Below are 21747 nucleotides of genomic sequence, written 5' to 3'. Positions count from 1 at the left end.
AATGGCATCATAAATACAAGGGCATGAATTACTTTTAGATGCTCTGGCAGTTTAGTCACTGAAAAGGAACATGGACAGGGCTCACAATGTGATCTCAGAATTATAATTTTATTTGATCAGGGTTGATTCCACCTGTTCATCTTCAGTGTTACATAGCTGCATAAATGAGTGTACAGTATATACATAGTATACCAAGACAAATATATACAGATTCCGATAAAATATAAACTCAAATGGCAAAACACATAAGGAAATCATTCATCCATCTTCGGTGATACATTTCTGCAGGACAAATACACTGCACACAGAAAATTGATCAAGGAACATAAGGGAAACTGTTTTGTGGTTGTAGTGTTTGTTGTACCTGCCACATAGAAGGGGTGGATGTGGATAGATTTTGTCCTATCAGTTTGCACAATAAGCACACGTTCGATAATTTGATACAAAAATACATATGTCATATTTATATTACCATAATAACGTATTACCTTATTTATATGCTGTAAAATGGGTTACGCAGATTTCAAGAACATGTATATATATAAGGAACATGTATCAATTTATATAGAAAATGAAATAATTCCTAGATGCTACATTTTGACATGTAAATCAATCTCAGTGAAAACTGGCCTTCTGTCTGCGCAATGCATGACGTTACTTATCCAAATGTCTTACAACTTGTTTGATTTGTACTCAAAATGTTAAGTTGCCAGTAGCAAAGTGTTGACTGTACATTGATGTGTAGTCTTGTGTATTAAAAATGGTTTGTATGGAAAGTGACAGTATCAATACAGAATCAATACTTGTGTATCAATACTGTACCGGAAGAGATATCCAAGATTCATCGCAATGACATTTTTTTCCTCACTTTTAAATCAATGACCTTATTGTTAAGTAAATCCCACTTTGGCGAAACCAACAGGCTGCGATGGCTGGATGTCATGAAGGAAAATCACATTTCCTAAAATGACAATTCAAAAAGAATACCAGATTGATGATTCTCAATCTGGAGTTGACCAATAAACTAGAATTGTAGCTCATCACCAAAACTGAGACACTGGAGGAGGTCACCATCTCTTGACTGTGATGTAGCAGACAGAGTCTCAACATGTGGTACAGAGAGCTTTTCCTTACTCAGAGACTGAATGGACGCTAATTTCTGACTCTGACTTCTAGTGGAAGTCTCAAAGTCCGCCGATGGTACTTGGATTTCTGTGTCTTGACTCAGTAATCTGGAGGACTCTGATTTGTGATTATGCGCAGTGAGGGGATTGAATACTTGTGTTATTTTCTGACTCTGTACCGACGGGGTCATTTGGGTCTTTTCCTTAACACTGAGCGAAGTGGCGGAGGGCGTCTCGAGAAGTCGCAGCGGTACTTGATTGAGCCCCTCCTGTTTTATGGTCTCTGCCACCAATGTCTGGCAGTGCGCGATGAGACGTGGTTGAATGTCTTCCTTTGTGTCACGATGCTCCAGGGCTAATTGGATCGTTTTGTTAAGAGGCTTAGAGGGGCCTGCAGTTACCGTGTGACCCTGCATAGCCAAGTCCAGCTGAGTCTCTACTTTTATATTCCCTGTCAGCGCAGGACCTTCAAACAACTTGATGATTAGCTGCTGTGATTCCCCTAAACTCAGGGGCTTGGTATACTCCTCAGCCTCTGTTAGTAACGGGAGCCCTTGAGGCTCAAAATGCTCCAGTAATAATTGGAACCCATCTTCAACACTCTGAAGCTCAATCTGAGAAGCGGGGGAAAGAAGCATACAATCGAGGAGATTCAGTGCGTGGTCGTTCTCTAGAGTTTCTCCCGGAGTGGGTCCATCAGGAGCAATTGAAAGTTCATTTTTGACACACGGCATCTGCATGAATTTCTTTTCCTCAATCAGTGCTTCCACAGATTCTTCCGAATCGAGTGCAGAAGGAGGCTGGGAGTTGTAATGCATCGTTTCGGAAGATGAGTCCAATTCTTCGGATACCAGTATGTCCTTTTGGACTGTCGAAAGGCACATACTATTGGCATGTGGGACTTCAGGGTCTGGTGTATCCTCTGCAAAGAGAACAACCGTCGAACAATCTTTTCTGCCGATTCAAACTACAGCCACGCTGGATAAAGCAAGAATGTCTATACTCATTCCTATGAAGATGTCCACCAATGTGGAAAAAAAAATAAATGGCTATTACTCCCCTCAACTTAGTGGCTATAGTACAATTATGTATGCAAGAGGAAACTAGAGCTTTAATTAGTTTTTGCTAATGACTGGACTGAGAGTAGATGCAACTAAAATGTCAGAGTGGCGTATATTTTTTTTAAAATAAACAGAGAACCGTGTTGTGACCGACAAGTTTACGGTGATATGATGGTGACGTACTTGAAACACCGGTGTGGACTTTGCTCTTACGCCGCTTTCTGCGTTTCCCCTAAAAAAATAAATAAATAAATAAAAAAACCCAAGTGTTATCATTTGATATTCCTTTATCAATGCAGAAAAAATAAATAATAAATTGCGTAATTATCGTGTGAGTTGCAGACAACGAAGTGCAACTTACATAGTTTTCACAGGTGGACCAGCGAGGATAAAGTTGAGCGTGACGACGTTTCTGAGCATCCGCTTCTTCGTAATATTTGTCTCTGTCCGCCTGTGGCAGCAACTTCCACTGGGAAAACACAATCAACACAAATGTGTTTAGAAGCCTACATCTGTAATTCTCTTACGTGGTCTTAGTACCGCTGATATGTTGTCGCCCTCTAGTGGGATGCAAAAGAATAACTGAATTAAATGTTCAAACTGTGCAGGATACAGAGGATTAAATTTTTTGGGGGCCTTGTGACAACATTTAGAGGAGTACAAGATCCAAGATGGCCCATTTTTCACTAACTAGCTCAGTTCATAGATTTTTGGATCAGGAAATTGAAATTAGTGATAATTGTATTCATTTTGGAGAAATTAGGAAATAAGCGACAAGATGGAAAAACGCCTACTTTTAATGGGGATTTTGGCCACGCCCCCTTTGCTCTCCCCATGGTACTGCAAGAGTCACTAAAGGCACCGATTACAAACTCTCCATTGGAAATCATACTTTCATTGTTTAAAGAAAAGGTGATCAATTGGGACCAAAATTCATGTGGACATCCCTACCGACAACTTCTACATATCTTTAATGGTTGTCGTCATAGTGGTAGTCAAATATTCAACACCTGATCTTTCGAACCTTGGGATTTCTGCCCAGGAAGCAGAACATCTGCTCTAAATTCAAGATGAAGATGAGAACCGACGGAAGGGATCGCCATCGGTTTATATTTTGTCACCTTCATATAATAATGGCTGAAATAAAAAAAAAAATCCTTTTTTTTTTCTCATTTCATTTCTTTATGGTAGCCACCTGTGCTAAAATTATAAAATATGGTACGGACTTTTCATCGCACCCAACACTTCCACAACCAACTAATGTAATGATTTCAATCAACATGGCTGCAACATGTTCTTTGTAGTGTATTCCTTTAAAGGTTGAACATGACTTGCAAATCATTGCGCCGGTATTCTGTTTTCATTGATGTTTAACACAACATCCCAACTTTATCGGATTTGGAGTTGTAGATGTGTCTATTAGTTAATAATCATTTTTTGAAACAAAACCTCAATGTCTTCAGTATTCAACAAAGAAAATTGGCCTTGCCATTCTAATAATACTATCACATTTACACTCACTGGTTCATTTATCTCATTTCTTTTAAGGAGAGCGACTGCTACAGAAACCTAATGAAAAAAAACCCGCTGTCTAGGATAAAAGAACCAACGTGTGCAATTATAAATAAAAGACAAATGAACTTTATTCAGTTATATTACATGTGTCTCCTGAGCTTCGTCCTACAGCGCATAACCTACCATTTTTCCGAGGGCCACGTGAACAGATGCGCTGTCTCTCTTTTCCAATTGCATGGTTACTACTTCTCTGTACTTATTTGCAAACAACATAAAGGCATTTGGTGGCTTCTTTATGTAGGGCCGCTCCCGCACATGCTCAGTCTTCCTTGTGTTGCTGAAATTAAGGGCACAAAATGGTGTCTTTTAGGAAACATGAAAGTTTATAGGATCTGTCTGGGGGGGGGTTTTCTCCTTAAAAGGAAAAACCTAAGCATGGTGTCAAATATTCTAGTTCATGTAATAAATTTTTGCACCCCTACTTAAATGCCTTTATTTTTGTGTTGTAGATTTTAGTCACAAATATTTGTCACAAAAATCTTGCATTTAGGTTGACTTTTTTTTTTTTTTATACCCAAAACAATTCACGAGCCAGTAAGGAAATGTTTGCGCAAACAAAGCTTACATTGTTGTGAAGAGGTTTTGTGGAGGAGCTGCGGACATTAAAGGATGCACCTGCTCAAACAAAATTTCTCCATTCCTACATAGATATGGAAAAGAAACATTGTGATGATGATGTGAAGACAATTTGGATTCATTTCTGTAGTCGTGTGTGTAAGGGTTTCGCTCACATGAACCCAACAGGTACCATCTGAGGGGCCCCGGGCGTCGTCATCATGCCTGATGGTGCCCTCATCTGAAATACGGAGAATTTAAATGTTTGAAATTTTTATTTCAAACACCCAGTACACCGAGCCTTTCCAAAATGGAGTTGGTAGAATTCTAACCATTCACCAAGCTAAATTCTCCATCACGTTACTCTATGAGAATAGATCAAATATACTGGAAACATTTAAGTGCAGAACCATACCATTTGTTGAGGATGTGGGCCCAGGACACTTTGTACAGGCCATTGATGTGGCAGTTGCTGTTCAAAGGTATATGAAAATTAACATTCTGGGTTCTATCTTGGTGGGTATATGCACATCTTGGCATTATTAGGTCAGAAAAGGAACGCAAGATTGTTCGACTCGATAGAGAAATCTACCCATGCATGCATTGACTATAGATCAATTGTGCACATGCCAAGGAAAATAAAGCTTTTGCAGCCAAGGCTGAATAAAAGATATTTTCAAAAACAAATCATCATCATAAAAACAAAGTTGAATTGAAAAAAGGCTTTTTTTTTTTATCTATTCACAATGTCTGTCTTCTGGCAACAAGTAACTTTCAAACCCGAAAAAAGACTTTGAGAGAACTATTACCTAAGAGGTTCTGACTCTCGCCGTCCTATTTGTATTTTTGGAAGACATTGACTTGACAGGAAATCAGGGATCACTCCCCAAGAATTGGGTACTACTTACCTGACTATGATTATGGAAACCGGCATGACTATTCAGATGTACCGGTGGTCTGATCTGCTGCGGTACATTGTACATGTTAGGACCCGTCATCATTGTAGCTGGCTGTGAAAAACGAGGCCCCACGGGGAAAGTGGGTAGCATGGGCCTAGGATGGCATTCTGGCCTGATCGGGTGCATTCTGATCCAGTTTCAGTAACAAATACAGATCTTGATCCGAGGCGCTTGTCATTTATCAATTAGAAAAAATACCTTTTGGGTCATGCAAGTGGTAATTCTGTAAAAAATGATCATTTTCGTATTTCTATATTTAGTCGCATTTTATTATGCCATTAGCCATTCGTTTTGCATCTTGTATTGAAGATGGATGGGTAGATTATGTAACATCATTTCTGACAGCAGTGATGAATCCTTGTCAGCATGATGTATTAGTGACATTTCAAGGACAACGCAAACAACTTAGAGCAATGACATATATCAAAGCCTCCAAAGAATGTTCCAATTTTCATGCCAGTGAACTTTTACCCATAGAAATCCAGTTGTTAAGAACATAAAAGGAAATGCACTAAACCAGTAACTAAAGCCTGTTCATTTTTTTTAGATCTTGTCCATATCAGCCATCATGGGCTCCAATGTGACTTTTATGCAATAATCATCTGCCAAAACAGGCAATACTCCTCAAAACTATCTCAAAACGGCCTCTCCACATTAAATCCTGGATGACAATTTACATCAACCACAATAATTCTGAACTGCTCTCATCTACCTGGGACATCTCCTTCACCGCTGTGCAGTCACCCCACATCCGCCTCGAACCCTTAACCAACATTTGCTTTTACACACCATCACACCAGCCTTTCCTCTAGAATATTTTTGGAATATAATTCCCTTTGGAGCATCCAAACACTGCATCTGTCTACTCACCTTCACCCACGCCAAAACCATGTCAAATAAACTGCACAGACTCCCCTTTCCACTTTTTTAATTATCAACTCCCCGTCACCTGAAAAGCAGTACCTCACCTGATCCCGCTCTGACCTGCTCCGCCATCACTCCAACCTAAACTTCCAAACCGTGCGCTGCACCAACCCACTGAAACCCCCTAAACCAGAAAGCCACTCCTTATACATTTCTCACCTAACTTTGACTCACCTCTTCAAAACTGCATTGCGCACCTGAACACTCACCGCCTTTTATCATACAAAACCTATTTATTACCCATCCATCTATTTTCTGCATAGCTTGTCCACACTGAGGTTGCAGATGAGCTGGAGCCTATGTCAGAAGACCATTCACACTTACGCTCACACCCACAGTATGGTCACTTTAGGGAAGGGTGTCAAACTTAGTCACTTAGGGGCCACACAAGTGCAAATGTGAAATCATTGCCAAATTAACATGGTGTACTGTGATAATGAAAAGCAATGCAAGTACATTAAGAACATATACATATTTAATGAACTATCCTTTACAAACTAGTACAACCTCAGATTTGTCAAAAACGTGCAATAAACTTCATTTTATCACTTTCATGTGTGCATTATGACTTATAACAGTGATTGCATGGGTTTTGTACTTTTAATTAATCGTTTTTCGCAGTGGATAAAGAATGCACCAATTGTCTATGTTGTTACGTAACTGTCGCGCAAGCCTTCAAATTACGTAGCTGCCGTGTGACGAGACAAGCAAGCCGTCAGCACGTTTATGGTGCTGGTTGTCGTCAAGGACGTATGACAGGCCAAGGCAAACCGACGTCAGGCACTTTCATCGGCTGTCGCTTTGGCGTCCGCACGTCAGCCCGGAAAAGTGAAGAACAAATGTACACCGCGACGCCGGCTAATACGTACCTTCTGCGCATGCGTGACAATCCGGTTGCCAGGACCTCATTTCAACCCGGAAGTTTGCCGGCGGCAGCATATCGAAAGCGTAAACTGAGCAATTTCTTTATTGAAGCAACACACAAAGTGTAAAAACAGTATAGCATACAGATGAAATTATATTGGAAACATTAATTATAACAGTATTGCTAGTGCACAATAAGAGTGAGGGGTAACAATAACGCCGGGGGTTTCATCTATCCATCCAACCATCCATTCATCTGAGCCACTTTTCTTCAGGATCACCGGCGTGCTGGAGCCTGGGATCAACTGTACACCCTGGACTGGTCGCCAGCCAAACGCAGCTGGGGGTTTCAATTACATGTAAATATAATTTCTAAGTCTAATATAGTACATGGTATCAATGGGAAAGTGTGTAAAGGTCGGTTTCTGATTGCCATACATGCATTTATGGAACCATAAATGCAGACCCAAGTATAAGGACATTCTGAAAAAAGCATCTTCATAAACAGATTTCAAATAAATAGTTCCTAAAGAATGCAAGCAGATCCAGAAGAGCCGTTGTACTGTTGTCTCTCTGGGTGGGTTCCACACAAAAAAACAACAATGTTCCAATCAAACTACACAATGTGATGTTTTGCCGGATACCATTTATGTAAAATTTTAGTACAAGTAGCTTTCTTCACTTTATTACTAAGCAAAAAAGTATTAAGGATAGACCAGAGCTTTTTCTAACTTCAGTTACAAAGCAGTTCCAATATGAGACATGTGGAATGAACACATTATTCTGAAACGTAGCACAAACCTTGTTACAATTTTTGTAACAAACCTGACCAATCTCCCTCTCAGAAATAATGGGGAGAGGAACAGGATAGAGCAATAGCATAATTACTTTTTAAAGTGCATTTTTACTCCTGTACTTATTCCATCTCGCATATTGTTTCTGCGCATTGGAAATTTAATAAGCATTTCCAAATTCTGAATAAGACACACAAAGTCCATTGCTGTCAAATAACTACCTAACCAGAAGCACAAGTTTCAGGAAGGTCATTTGAAGACGAACACTATTTTAGATATGAGAAGCCAGAAAGTGAGAACTAAGTAAAAACAAATGAGAAGCGGAGCAGCATTGACGTAAACAAAGCAAAATATTTTCACACATGCTACCAGAGAATGTTTACAAAGTTGCGATTTGCGCTGGCTTTCTCAGCCTTTGGTTGCAGTCGTCAGCTGTTGTTGTTTAGAAATTTTGACAATCTTTCTCAATATTTGCATGCTATTTAGTAGTAGTAGTGGTAGTATTTAGTAGTGTGTGTAAATGTGCAACTGGGTTTTATCACTTCTATTATAAATCTAAATAAACTATTTAAATAAACTATCTTGTCTCTTTTGTGACACAGATTTAATGTGACACTTTGTTTAATCAAAAGTTGCTTGTAACTGTCTAATTAAAAGATCTGCCATGTTCACGAATCTTCACCTTTCTTTTTATACATGGTGAAGAGACCAAATGTTGTGCGTCAAGGTATGATCTGAATCTCCTGCACAACGCGCAGCAGGTAGGCCATCTCTGATCCGCTATGTGTGATGACAACACTTGAACAAAATGCGTAGATCACGTGTCGGGCCGGATCCTTCTCCTGTTCAGAATGACTCCCACTCCCGCAGCACTATTATTTGAGGACAGCTACATTTAAATTAAAAAAAAAAAAAGTTGCATTTTACCTATTTATCGAACAGTTTGTCGCCCCCTTGATGTACTTTTTCTCTCTAGGGCTGAATAATATCTCTTCTGTCTGCTCATGAAAACATTTTATCTTGTACCATACCAATCTTGGAATTTAAAAGTCAGGTTGACTCCCATTTGCAAAAAAAAAAAAAAAATGTCATCCTCTAACACAAAAAGTGTATACATATACATTTATATACATACAAACACATACATATATTTTATTTTTTTGTACTTTTACGCTGCACTTTACTTTTACTATAACCTGCGTATTCTAACTTTGTTTTGTTTCCATAGTTACCGAACAACCCGCCGGGCATGTGGAGCTCAGATCGCAGGGCACTCGGATCGTGGTTTGACACTGTCATCTCCTGGCCAAAATTAATATTTTCACCTTCCCATCTTTTTTTCATTTAAACTAATTGTGCTGTGACACTGTCATCTCCTGGCCATAATTATTACTTTCACTTTCCTATCTTTTCTTTCTTTTAAACAAATTGTGCTGTGACTCTGCCATCTCCTGGCCATATTTAATATTTTCACTTTCCCATCTATTTTTTTGTTTTAAAGTCTTTCTCGAACAATTCAAATTACAAGACAAAGTTATCGATGCACTATATACAAAAAGAGATAAGCCAGAGGGGGTTTAAACAAAAAAAAATCCCGTTTATTTTTTATTTAATATGGTAAAATGGTTTTGAATGACTACATTTGGATTGGTGGATCATGGAAATTCGCCAGAATAATTATTACATTTATAAGAAAGAATTTGATCACTATCGTTTGTCAAAAACCGTTCATGTTTTCAGTGAAGAGTGATTTCCAGTCAATATTCTCAATCGGGCTAAAGTTCCAATTTACGTAACGAATGGGACGTGACAAGCAAAAACCTAAATAAACGATGGTGACGACAATTGTCGTCGCCAGGACTCCGGGTACATTTAGATTCCATTTGAAGACAATTTGCGTAAGCAGTCAGATGCGAAGTAGTTTTAATTCTTTGTATAATGTCGTCAGGTGCGACATGTTTGTCACTCTGTAAGATAATATACGTAGATTTGTCGCTATGCGTGGCTTGAAGACGGCTACGCGTCCTGGCGATACGGAATCGGCAAGTCTATTTTCTTCTTTTGGTTATCAAGTAGTAAAAATAAATCTCCAAATGAGTGCAATTATTGACCATACCCCAACACTAAATGGCAACAAATCCACAAACAGGTATGGGACAACAAAACGAATGCAATTCACTTATTACATAACATCCAATTCCATACAATGCAATCAAATAACACGAGAGAATGTTGAATATGAGTAACAGAAGCAATTATTTGGCTGCAATTGACCGAAGACGGCTGGGAGAAGCTCCAGCACGCACGCGAACTCATGCGGATAATTGGCTCGGATAAAAGGATGGATTTATAAATATTTATCAATACACCCGACCATCATTCACTCACAATTAGAAAGCATAGCACCAGTAAACCAATTCTTTACATTACTCAATCTGCTATGCAAGAGCTGCAGGTGTTAAGATGAACAGTAAATACATTTCAATTATGCAGTTGAACTTTGACATAAAAATAGACAAATATGAATTGGTTGTAAGAGGAAAAATACAAATGGAGTGGAGGTGGGGTAGATTTGTAGGTAGCCAAGAACTTAAATTTTATGGTTGTGGGTGAAATGTCATGCATGGTTAGATTTGTGTGAAAACAGGGCTACTGCAGGATGGACATCAAATGAAATGACATTAAATTATAGTATTGTAACATTCAACAGTAGGATAGAAAAGTATTATTTAAATTCATGTTCTATGGTGATTAAAACACATTTTCTCAATCAAAACAAAGCTCTTGAAGCAAAAGGAAACCATTGATTTTCTTTATTAAAATGACATTAAATTATAATATTGTAACATTCAACGGTAGGATAGAAAAGTATTTCTTTCTTAAATTCATGTTTTATGGCGATTACAACATAAATGTTCTCAATCAAAACAAAGCTCTTGAAGCAAAAGGAAACCACTGATTTATTATAACTATCTGTAACCAGTTACTTTAACTCATTTTAATACAAGCAACCAATGTCTCTTTTTTAATGCAAATCCAACTCTTGTTTTGCAGTGTAGAAGAGGTGCAGCAAAGAGAAGGAACTTAATCACCTTATTAATGTAGCTGTAGCGTGACTTGATATTTGGAAAAATGTATCGTTTGAGGAATATTGTTTATTATCAATTAAGTCTGTATATTTTAATAGGTCACTGATACGAGGCTAACCTAATATTGGGTGAATGTGACAAACTATTGCACACTATTGCAGGTTATGTTATTTTCTTGTGCATCGTAGTTTTTAAGTGTTGATAATTTGTGTAATGAAATAGACAGGGGATATGATATGAACAAATAGGTTTATGTAGTAGTACTTCCTACTCCTTTTTGAACATGATGAGATATGTGTATGCAGCTAATTCATCACTCAATTTTGTGTTTATCGCCAAGTACTGTCGCTGTACCCCCCCCCCCCACCAGGAGAAAGGGGGAAAGCATCTGATTGTGTCATTTGAGCCAAATGTGCAGGATACATGTAAAACATTCAAAGAGCCTACCTTACATATAGAGAGTTGATTTTCCAGGTGATTCACCAATATTCCAGCATTTTAGGCTCCATCCCAACCAGGAATTCCGTTGCTCCGGTGCCATGTCGAACATGAATTGCTCTTAATCAAGTCAAGAGTTTCAGGAAATGCAGAGTCATTTCGACTCTTTGATATTTTGATCATTACTGTAGGAGAACACCTCACAGGTATGAGTAAGTTCTAGGGCAGATAGGTCAGCACAGATTTTGGTCAAAAAATGTTACAAAAAGTAAAAAGGGGCGGGAGTATGCTGCTGAGGATCTACAGGTCAGGCTCCTGTGGCATGATCAAAGCTAGGGCATGCTATAGTGTTTGCTAGATGAGTTTAACTAAGCTAAGCTTAAAAAAAGTGCTATTATCCTAGCTCTGGTGTAGCTGATGACATCATTTTGACGCCTGAAATAACAAATTACATGTAAAGCTGCATTCTGTCAAATATTTTTATAATGGTGTTTTCATTTGACCATTTATGACACATAAATGGCAGATCTATACTTGAGCTGTCCACATCTGGGTATTCTTGCCAACTTCTGGAAAATAATTTAAAAGACTAATCGAGTATCCCGCGCGCTGTCTGTGGATGTGACATGCGCGTTCGCCTCTTGTCACTGTGGCGACAAGAAGCTATTTCGCCGTAATGGATTTTACATTTGCGCCGAAGAGTCCGCCGTCTTGCACGCGGAGAGACCCAGTGTCACCAAGGAAAGAAGAAAAAAAAACTTGCCCCGTGCACGCGGAGAAAGGAAGGTGCTATTTCATTTTTCGGCAGCAGGTGTCAGTAGCGATAAGAAACAATCCTGCGGATTGAAGTTAATAATGCCACATTATGTTAAGAGTGATTTTTATTAATGTTCATTAACTAAAAAGGTTGGAAACAAATAACCCAAATCAAATACTCAAACAATCACTTCCACTAAAAACGTTATAATTTTGGAATTTTAATTCTATATTTTATTTCGTTTTGAGATTTGTTATTTAAATGTAGTTCTTAGTTTTCTGGGCGGGTTTGGTTGTTTTACACGTTTTAAAACATGTTAGGTAAAATTGAGCAAAAAAATCAACAAAAATATAATATATATATATATTACAGGGTACAGTTTATGGTTTTAAGAGCCTACAGACTAAATCACATAAGTCCCGTGCATATAAAAAGGATGCCTTGTTCTACAAGTTGCCAACTTCGAAAGGTAAGTATTAAACTTGGTTGTACAGTGTACTATTTATATACGTTTTTGTAGATATTTTTTTCATGTATGAAACAAGCACTTTCTGCCGTTGCGTTTCGCGCTCAGTCAAACGTCGTCGAGCAAGTGAGCTAAAGACACATCTGCGAGCAGCGACGTCATTAGCTGTCTTTCAAGTGGTAGCTGCTGGGAAAAAAAAAGCTGCTTGATGATGTCACTTTTGTGCGACTAAAAGTAAGAGACCTACAACTCCCAGATGACTGTTCGGCCTTCTTCTTCCAGGAAATGGCTGTGCCGTTAATGTCGAAAGAAATTAAAGAACACCAAAGGCGAAAAGGAATCGCATTTTCTCTACATTAATAGTTTTATAAACGTAAAATTTAGTTTCAGTTTTTGTTTCATCCAAATCATTTTAGTCGTTTTTTTATTTTTTTTTATTTTAGTATTTCGTTTGCGAAAATAACCTTGCTAAGAACAGGCCTGTGGGCTCCTGCTGTGGTCCTTCAGTGTCTTCCTGGTGACCCCTGGTGCAAGACAATGTTGAAAACTAAAAACGAGAAAAAAAAATGAAAATGTCCTTTGTTTTCCTCATTGTCAACTAATTTCATACATGAGCATTATGGGTTTATTTTAAATTTATTTTGGCACTGCTGTATTTAAAAAAAATAAATGATTTAAAAAACGAAAAAAATAAATTTAAAAAAATCCAAAACTCATTTTAACCATGGTATTTGACCTGGAGGGCTGATGACACGACCACATGATTGACTATCCAACTGCAATCATGAACACATGCAGTATATGGAGTCAAAAGCAATAACGTTAACAATTTTGTGTTAAAACTATGCCTTTGAATATCCTCCTTAGTCATCCAGGTGATTTTATTTTCAGGGAATTTAATCCATCCCAACTCAGCTGATGAGCAGCGAAGCATCTAAGACAACCAGTTCAGCCCTGTGGTAACTGATTTAATCACACGAAAATATCAGATTTCTGGTCAAGAAATACTGTTGGCTGAATAATAGCAACAAATACTGGACCATTTTTTCCCCATCATTTTCCCCCCCTTAAAGGTATAAGTCATAAGTGCCCTGCCAGGAAATTAGTATGTTCACCAAGCAATTCTACTCATGAACTAATAAAGCCCCCAAAAATGTACGCCAGAAATGATAATATAGGTATATAGATCATATCTTTCTCAAATTAGTATGGGTTCACTTGTAAAATGGTTTCCAACCACTATATACGTGGACTTAATGGAGTGGCCGTGATCTTAATCCTTCCAAATATAGCTCTATATGTTTTCAGTTTAGGTTTTGCAATTGGATGTATAAATGTTTATTTATACAGTAAATATCATTTTTGATCCATCGTCGTTATACAGTGGAGAAAGTTGAATATTTCATGAATCACTTTTTTTTTAATCAAACAGGTCTGTAGAATTTTCATATCCGTTGCAAAAATGCGTTTTTTTAATGCTACTGTTTGGGTTGAACATTTTGCCACACAAAACAAATTCTCATTACATGTGGTGCGATTTGATCTGGTTCGATTTAGCAGCAGAATGATTCAATAGGGTAGTGCTGAAGCTTCTGTCTTCCGTTTTATAATATGCAACAACTTGTAAAAGCTCTATTCAAGTTAGTTAAATTAATCAAAAAAATGTCAACAATATCACACCAATTTATATCTGATGTAAATCTCTAATAAAAGACCATTTGATACGATTCCGGAAACACTGATTTTAACACGCAACGATTAGATCCGGATAGCAAATCAAAAATGATTTTCATATTCAAAATAGTTTTTTCTTACACCCCTAGTACTGGTACTTGCCCAAATAAAACTCCACAAGTTCTGATGGTTTGCAGTGGTCAGAGTGAAGGTTTCAGAACACAACGGCAGCCAAACAAGGACTGCAGAAACAGCATTCACCTTCCCCATCCATTGCTTAAAAAAAAAAAAAAAAAAAAAAAAACAACCCTAAAGACATTAAAGGACATGTAAGACATTCTTTAATATGTAGTAACATACAGCATGTCCTGCTCCCGATGTCCCAAAATCTTTTTATATCATTTCTGATGTCATTTTGATGATGATTTAATGATAACTTGGGTTGAAAAATTCTACTCTGCCCATTTTCAAGCTATTCTAGCTGGTCCAAAACACCTGGCAGATCAGACAGCAGCATTTCTTCTCTGTTAGGTTAACTTGGATGGGAGAAAATGCCTCAAAGAAAATCCTGAATGAGGACATTTGCTGAACAGTTTGTTCAAAAACAAAATGAATTCGAATTTGTTGTTGTGATAAAACATTGATTTTCAGTGACTATGAATACAGATAATTTTTGTGTGAAATTTGTTCACTTGATGCATGGTTCATTTTGTGTAATAATTACATGGTAATTTGTTTTAATTATTAGATTACATTTTTCACTTCTAAAAAAATATATTTTTCCAATAATAAACCATGCAGGATTTAGTATTGTGTGTAAGAAAATATTTAGGACAAATGGAATGAGTTGTGAGAAATGAGGCCAGCTTTCAATACTTCTGGGGTGAATACATAATCATGACAGAGCAGCAACGGGGAAACAAATATATGATTCTGAAATTAAGCGTGTATAAATGTGAATGGCATAGAGAAAGAAAAAATGTCTTGAGCACCGATACCAGATCCCAACCTATAAGTCAAAGTTACCCTGACTACCTTGTCACAACCTCTTGACCTCACAAACTCAAAATTAATTTGAAAGTGGAAACAAATGGGCATAAATGGAACCAAATTTAACTTTTCATATAAATGGTATGAATTTTAAGAACAAATATTGTGGCAACAGTCACATGTAAAAATGTTTCTGGATCATTCAATATAAAAACTGCCATTAGACATGAACTGTCCCTTTTAATTTATTCTGAACAAATAATTAAATAATTCTAATGTATATATTTCAAGCTGTTTAAAGTTATATACTTACATTATTTATTCAAAACCCATCAATGCATATTTAAAAAAAAACGGGTTTTTTTGTTTATGAGGATGTAACTGAACTGGTCTTGTTTTGTTAGTACCTATTTCCTTTTGAATGTTATCAAACATTGTTATATCGAGTATATGTTAATGATCGTCAATTTTAATTATATAAAAAAAGTTGTACGATAAATAACATAACTTCAGCCATCAGACGGCAACGCTTGGTCTCGATGGCAAGGTTTCTAAGCTTCAGTGTCGTGAGTGTCGGTTTACGACGCCATTCTGTCGCTATAGCGGCGACGTAACGAATGTGTTCGGAAAACATTTGTACGTACGTCGGGACAAGCCTTTGTCTATCACAAACCTAACGTCAGGAACAAACCCATGTGCCATCTTACGGCAACACTTGGTCACGGTGGTCAAGGTTTAGGGTTCAGAGTGTCGTGAGCTTGGGTTTACGACGCCATTCTGTCGCTATAGCGGCGATGGAAGGAATTTGTTAGAAAACAAATTTGTACGTACGTCGGAACAAGCCTTCGTCTATCACACACCTACCTACGCTAAAGCAGGAGTCAAGTCAAGATAACACGCTGGCTTGTGTCCGTTGCTATGTTAATTGGTTAAAAAAGACATGAGTTTCGGCACATTTAATCAACAATAAGTTTAAAAAAAAAATGAAAACTGGGACGCCTTCGACCCTTAGGATAAACAAGTTTGGATACTTGATGGATGGATTAAAAAGCAAACAAAAAAACCCAATGGTAACTGCCAAAGAAACCCGACTGACTCTGTGGCGACCCCTAGTGGGGTAAAATGGAAATAGCAACGCTTTAAGTGTCCAGTACAGTAGATTACAGTACAGTATTCAACATTTCTTTTTACTTCTAAATACATTAGTTGAATTATTTATCTTTCTTTACCAGTTATATATTCTTCAAATATATCTAAGTATTGTAATTTGCTTCTCCACATTGACCCACTTTTGTCATATCGGATAGACTATACGGCAAGGAACCAAACATTTGCTATCCCACATTTAAAGTTGATTAGTATTTCATTATTATAAACGTACATCCTATGCAGTATTGCATGACATGATCTCGTTGGTTAAGAAAATCCGATCGGCTGTTACTCACGGAAAGTCCTAAGTTTCTCATCGACCATTTTAAATGGAGGGACTTTTACGGGATGCATTCAAGAACGCCACAATAGGTTTGAACGCGTGTGTATGTGCGGTATCGGAGCTATTAAAATACTTTCGCTTTGTGCAAAAAACGAGGCTTTTGTGACATTTTATTTGAATGGACAATAGATAAGGGATAAATCCGTTTTAATTTCGCGAAGGCACAAGAACTATACACTCGGGTGATATATTACTATTTTTAAGGAACCTGTAGTGCATAAGTAATTGGTATCATTTGCTCAGAAATTCTGAATTAATTACGAGTAAAAACAAACATGCCAGTAAAATAAAGTACAATACAATACAATATAAAGTATACGGACGCTATTAAGAATTTGGCAACACTTATCATGGGTGTTCTTGAATGGCACTTAGGTACACAGAGAGGGAGAGAGAGACTGTTGGTAAATATCTGACAGGTGAACTACTTTCTCACTCCGGGTTTGGACGTTTGAGGTGATGGCTGGCATCTTTTGGACGCGGTGCATCAACAGGACCTGCAAGACCTTCACGTATGCAACGTGGACGAGAGGCATCCGAATCAGGAGCGCTAATCGGTTTTACTGGTCCACTACAAGAAAGGTCGCCCATGTTCCTACAGTAAATACCGGTTGCATTTTCTATTTACTTTGATGCTGTTTTGCTCATCGGCCCAGACATAGCAAGACGTGCACAATCTAAAGGGGGTGTTGTGTTCGCATAGTTTTCAAATATATAGATGAAGTTGCGAGGTGTTTATAAAATATGCCCACATGAAGTGTATGTGGATAAATGGATCATTTCAGAATTGGACAATTTGGACACAGTTAAAAAAAAATAATAATAATCTTTTTTTTTGTTTTCTAGAAAATATTAAATAAAGTATGCATCCTTTAGTATTTGTCTTTAACAAACCTATGCCAACGAATAAGTAATAATTCTGATAAATATTTGTATGAAAAACGGCAGTATTGAGCGCACCACGTGACAAGGCATTCTTGTATTCTTATGCAACTGTGGATTTGTAATTTATAAAGCTGATCAATTCGTGAGCTTAATTGTAGGGCCAAACCAATAAATCAACTATTATTATTTTTTTCTACACACTACAACATAAGCAAAAAAAAAAAAAGTTGTCATTATAACCCTAATTTTTAAAAAATAGTTATCTGAATTTTATTCTCCCAAATAACAGAATTGGCCAGTACAATATCCACATTGGTCGGGCCCTACCTAATAGCACATTTGTCCAAGTCATTTTTAACTAGTACTATCACAATATCGAAATAAATAAATTAAGTTTGGTATTAAGAAATACAAATGTGCTAGCATCCCAGGAAATTTATGTTGGCTAATAAGGCAAACAAAATTAGTTTGATGCCACTGACATCCTCAGAAAGGGATTAGGTTAATTACTTTATTTAAAGTTGTCCCAATAGTAACTACAAAAAAAACATGGTAATAATGAAATGAGATATATTCCACTCAATTATTCTAATGAGGCTATTGCGATATTGACCAAACTGTGGCCACACATTTTGCACATATCAGGAACCGTCTAGGGACATCTACCAAAACGTCTTCATGAGAATGTACCTTGTCTTCAACACGTGCAGAGTGGAAGGGCCGCATTCCTGCTGGGACTCCCAACGCTCTCATTTCTGACGTTCGGAGCTTATCGCAGGGTGCAGGATTCAGTGGTGGTCTTCGCTTTAGAAAAAGGTAGTTCATAATTCAGTATGGAATGAATAGTTACACAAATGGAATGTGAATCTGCCAAAAGGAGATGGTGTACTGACGTTTGATACATTTTTGTGGTCTGCGAAGAGGAGGTTCTCGAGCAGGCCGATTACCTTTATAGCTGTGCGGAGACGCACAAACTCTACCAGCTCCTACTGCAGTACAAAGACAGGTGAGGAGCCGCATTTCAAATTTGATCTGCTGACCCTCGCCACCATATTTTATTATGTTATGTGTGCATGTCCAGCGATAATGCCGAGTTCTTGTGGAGGTTGGCAAGAGTATCCCGTGATGTGTCTGAACTGCCGGACACCAAGGAGGAACTGAAGAAACAGCTGGTGTATGAGGCCTTTGAATATGCAAAAAAATCATTGAAGAAAGATGACAAGTGTTTCGCAGCACACAAAGTAAGACATGGTCACGTTTTCATGCATTTGTTTGTTTCATTCTGAAAACTCCACAACCACATCTGTGCTCTCTAAATCACACAAATGTTATTTCTATTTTCTCTTCCGGCAATTATTTTGACATTCATCTACTTCCACATAATCTGTTTCACATCATTCCAATTTCAACATGTTCCAACAAATTACACTATGCAGGCTATTATTTTCCCTTTCAAAAAAATTCAGTTTTCCCCAAATTAAAAGTTTTCAATGAAAAATTCCTCATTCATTTCCAAAGGAACATTCGACATAACACATTCACATCGTTTCCATTTGAAATCCAAATCATTCATTCATCCTACAAGATATTTCCCCATTCCACCCCATTTAATAGCCTTCACTTCCTTATCATTAAACATCATTTCATATCATTCCACATGCATCCATATTTTTCCCATTTACCATTTCAAAAAGCAAATGTCTAATTGTTTATAAATACAGTATGATAAGGTTGAAGATGATTTTTTTCAAATCCCACAGTGGTATGCAATCTGTCTGAGTGATGTGGGGGAGTACGAGGGAATCAAGGTTAAAATAGGAAATTCTTACATCATTCGGGAACATCTAGAGGTGAGTTAGCCTGCTATCACACCGTCACTATATAATATAAAATGTAATTTTGCCAATGTTGCTTTTGTCCTAGAGAGCCCTCGAGCTCAATCCCAAAGATGCAACATCCTTGCACATTTTGGGTTACTGGTGAGTCTGAAGACATTTCCTTACAGTAATAAACCAATAAGACTTTTAGTTTTGCAAAATAACAGTCATATCAAAATATGAGTTGGGACTGTTCTAGTAAAACAATATTTATTTATTATATATATATATATATATATATATATATATATATATATATATATATATATATATATATAGAAAGGCCTTGTAATTTTTTCTTCAACTCAAACTTAATTTTTTTTTCTTTAGGTGTTTTACTTTTTCGGAGCTGCCGTGGTATCAACGCAAGGTGGCGACGGTTATTTTTGGCTCACCTCCCACATCCACCTATGAAGAGGTAAGATTTTTATTTGCCATCATTTTTTTTTTAAAACATGTTCAAATGTAGTTAAAAACGTTTTTTTTTTCATTCTAGGCTTTACAATTCTTCCTGAAAGCAGAACAAGGTAAAACTTTTCTGCTCAAATTTGGAGTGAAATTATACACTGACTGCACTGTTCTGAATCTACTGCACTTTGTTGTCTTTTCCAAGTTGATCCAAACTTCTACAGTAAAAACCTCCTCATGGTGGGGAAGACCTACATGGCCATGAAGGAAGAGCAGAACGCTCTGCTGTGGCTGAACAAAGCTAAAGATTACCCCCCGCGCACGCACGAAGACAAAGAGGTACTAAACGATTTGGAGTTATTGTGTTACAAGTGTGCAAAGCGCTTTGTGCTTATGTGCTTTTCTGTTTCGTTCTGTTCAGGTCCATAAAGAAGCCATTGACCTGTTAAAGAAGTTCAGTTGAACCTGGCACCTTTTCAGATTGTTCTGTAATTGTTAACGTAGGGCAGTGAATCACTCATCTCCTCACAACTTGAAAATAAAAGCACAATCATGGCGGGGGGAAGGGAGTCATTCACGTATTTATTTGTATCTCATAAATCCATCTCTCCATTTCAAATGGCTGAAAGCTGATTTTAAAAATGAATCCTCTATACACCGGTAAAGGGCCATTCTGTACAGTGTAGTAGGTGTTTACAGTGTGTATCTACACGCGATATGTTACAGTTGAGATGCCTTTCAGACGGTCTCCGCTGCAGCTGGCACACAAGGCACTCCCTGCCTTGAAGGCCATCTGAAACGCTCCCACTCTATTTCTGATATGAAACAAAAGGCATCACAGATTTTCCAAACACTGGAACGGCGGCTCTGCGATTTATTATAATAACTAAGTATGCTATCTGTCATTATCTTTGTACAATGGGTATTCACATACACAGTTTGGGATTCGCTTCGATTACAGGCGATTGAAAAAGGAAGCACAGTTTTCAAAGTCGGCTCCTTTTGCTACAATACGATACGTTTCCTCCGTATTATCACCAGTCATTTCTAGCTCAAGCTAGACCTGGGAAAAACGAACATCAAAAAAAAAAAAAGTCAAAGTATCATGATCCAACAAAAAGTTCAGTCTGAATTTAGACCACCGACAAAAAAAAAGCACCTGTGTTGTTGGAGGTTAAGTAAGGTTAACCGGTGGAATTCTGGGAAGCGAGGGGATGCTGGACGAGGCTGCCGACAAGTTGCAAAGTTCATGCGTCACTTTTGAGCCAACTGGACTGTTTGCATCTCGGTGTACCAAATACACTTAAACTTATGGAGAGAGGGAGGAAAGGGGCTGGGGGGGGGGATTTACGGCTTGAGGCTTAGCCCAAAATCACAAACGCAGCATCTAGATTCACCAAGTACATCTGCATTAAAAGGTCTGTGCTCCATGCATACACGCTTTGACATGAAATGTTACCTTTCTTTATTAACTAAATAATTTAAAGCACATTATCGATGAAACCTCAGAAGAAAAAGTTACATCCCTGTTCTAAACTGTTGATGAGTAAGCGTGTCATCCCGCCTCACTGCAGCCGAGGTGGGCTGCTGGAACATGTCACCGTGGACCAGCAACCATTTCAATAAGTCACCAAAAAGTGAGTGTTTCTCATGGGTACTTAGCGGTATTCACAAGTATGTGTGTGTGACGGCAGTTCGACTCAGCAGTTGGAGACAGCCCCCGCCCCGCAGATAAAAAAATAATACATCACTACTCTGTATAATATTTAGTGAGCAAATCAAAATAAAACGTCCTGCACAATTCAGATGAACAGG

The 21747-nt window shown here is 37.8% G+C and overlaps 2 protein-coding genes and 1 long non-coding RNA gene across 4 annotated transcripts; 2 read left to right on the top strand and 1 right to left on the bottom strand.

Annotated features, from left to right (window-relative positions):
- Nucleotides 1–164: 164 nt before the first annotated feature.
- Nucleotides 165–6168, bottom strand: LOC148318280 (uncharacterized). Its single transcript, XM_088283612.1, has 9 exons — nt 6145–6168; nt 5224–5995; nt 4731–4787; nt 4492–4556; nt 4326–4400; nt 3884–4037; nt 2547–2654; nt 2369–2417; nt 165–2046 (listed from the first exon to the last, which is right to left on the bottom strand). The coding sequence occupies exons 2-9, from the start codon at nt 5398–5400 to the stop codon at nt 1025–1027; spliced, it is 1707 nt and encodes a 568-aa protein (XP_088139738.1). The 5' UTR covers nt 5401–5995; nt 6145–6168; the 3' UTR covers nt 165–1024.
- Nucleotides 6169–7102: 934 nt separating this feature from the next.
- LOC148318279 (uncharacterized) lies at nt 7103–11626 on the top strand. Its single transcript, XR_015839968.1, has 3 exons — nt 7103–7421; nt 8562–8617; nt 9085–11626. It is a non-coding gene; the product is annotated as an uncharacterized LOC148318279 (long non-coding RNA).
- A 5452-nt stretch (nt 11627–17078) lies between these two features.
- rmdn1 (regulator of microtubule dynamics 1) lies at nt 17079–20497 on the top strand. Of its 2 annotated transcripts, none has more exons than XM_088282842.1 (10): nt 17079–17362; nt 18358–18463; nt 18569–18653; nt 18729–18888; nt 19408–19497; nt 19571–19626; nt 19855–19942; nt 20021–20051; nt 20138–20271; nt 20354–20497. In XM_088282842.1, exons 1-10 carry the CDS (start codon nt 17222–17224, stop codon nt 20393–20395), a joined length of 933 nt encoding a protein of 310 aa, XP_088138968.1. In that variant the 5' UTR covers nt 17079–17221; the 3' UTR covers nt 20396–20497. The 2 variants fall into 2 exon arrangements, with proteins under 2 accessions (XP_088138968.1, XP_088138969.1); XM_088282843.1 differs by having other exon boundaries at nt 17081–17344.
- The last annotated feature ends 1250 nt before the right edge of the window (nt 20498–21747 follow it).

This window comes from Idiotropiscis lumnitzeri, chromosome 19 (assembly GCF_059441095.1).
Source record: "Idiotropiscis lumnitzeri isolate Australia: NSW breed Sydney's pygmy pipehorse chromosome 19, RoL_Ilum_1.0, whole genome shotgun sequence".
Classification (NCBI taxonomy): Eukaryota; Metazoa; Chordata; class Actinopteri; order Syngnathiformes; family Syngnathidae; genus Idiotropiscis; species Idiotropiscis lumnitzeri.
Note: the sequence above shows the minus strand (reverse complement) of the source record. Positions and strands in the feature narration are given on the sequence as shown.

What these genes read in the sequence shown, in the direction of transcription:
- LOC148318280 (XM_088283612.1), bottom strand. Translation starts at nt 5,400, where the DNA reads ATGCACCCGATCAGGCCAGAATGCCATCCTAGGCCCATGCTACCCACT. An exon ending in CAAAACCTCTTCACAACAAT is followed by an intron (nt 4,038 to 4,325) that starts GTAAGCTTTGTT and finishes CCTTAATTTCAG; the next exon opens with CAACACAAGGAAGACTGAGC. An exon ending in AGTCCACACCGGTGTTTCAA is followed by an intron (nt 2,047 to 2,368) that starts GTACGTCACCAT and finishes TTCTCTTTGCAG; the next exon opens with AGGATACACCAGACCCTGAA.
- rmdn1 (XM_088282842.1), top strand. Translation starts at nt 17,222, where the DNA reads ATGGCTGGCATCTTTTGGACGCGGTGCATCAACAGGACCTGCAAGACC. An exon ending in AGGTCGCCCATGTTCCTACA is followed by an intron (nt 17,363 to 18,357) that starts GTAAATACCGGT and finishes CAACACGTGCAG; the next exon opens with AGTGGAAGGGCCGCATTCCT. An exon ending in TTGCACATTTTGGGTTACTG is followed by an intron (nt 19,627 to 19,854) that starts GTGAGTCTGAAG and finishes TTTTTTCTTTAG; the next exon opens with GTGTTTTACTTTTTCGGAGC.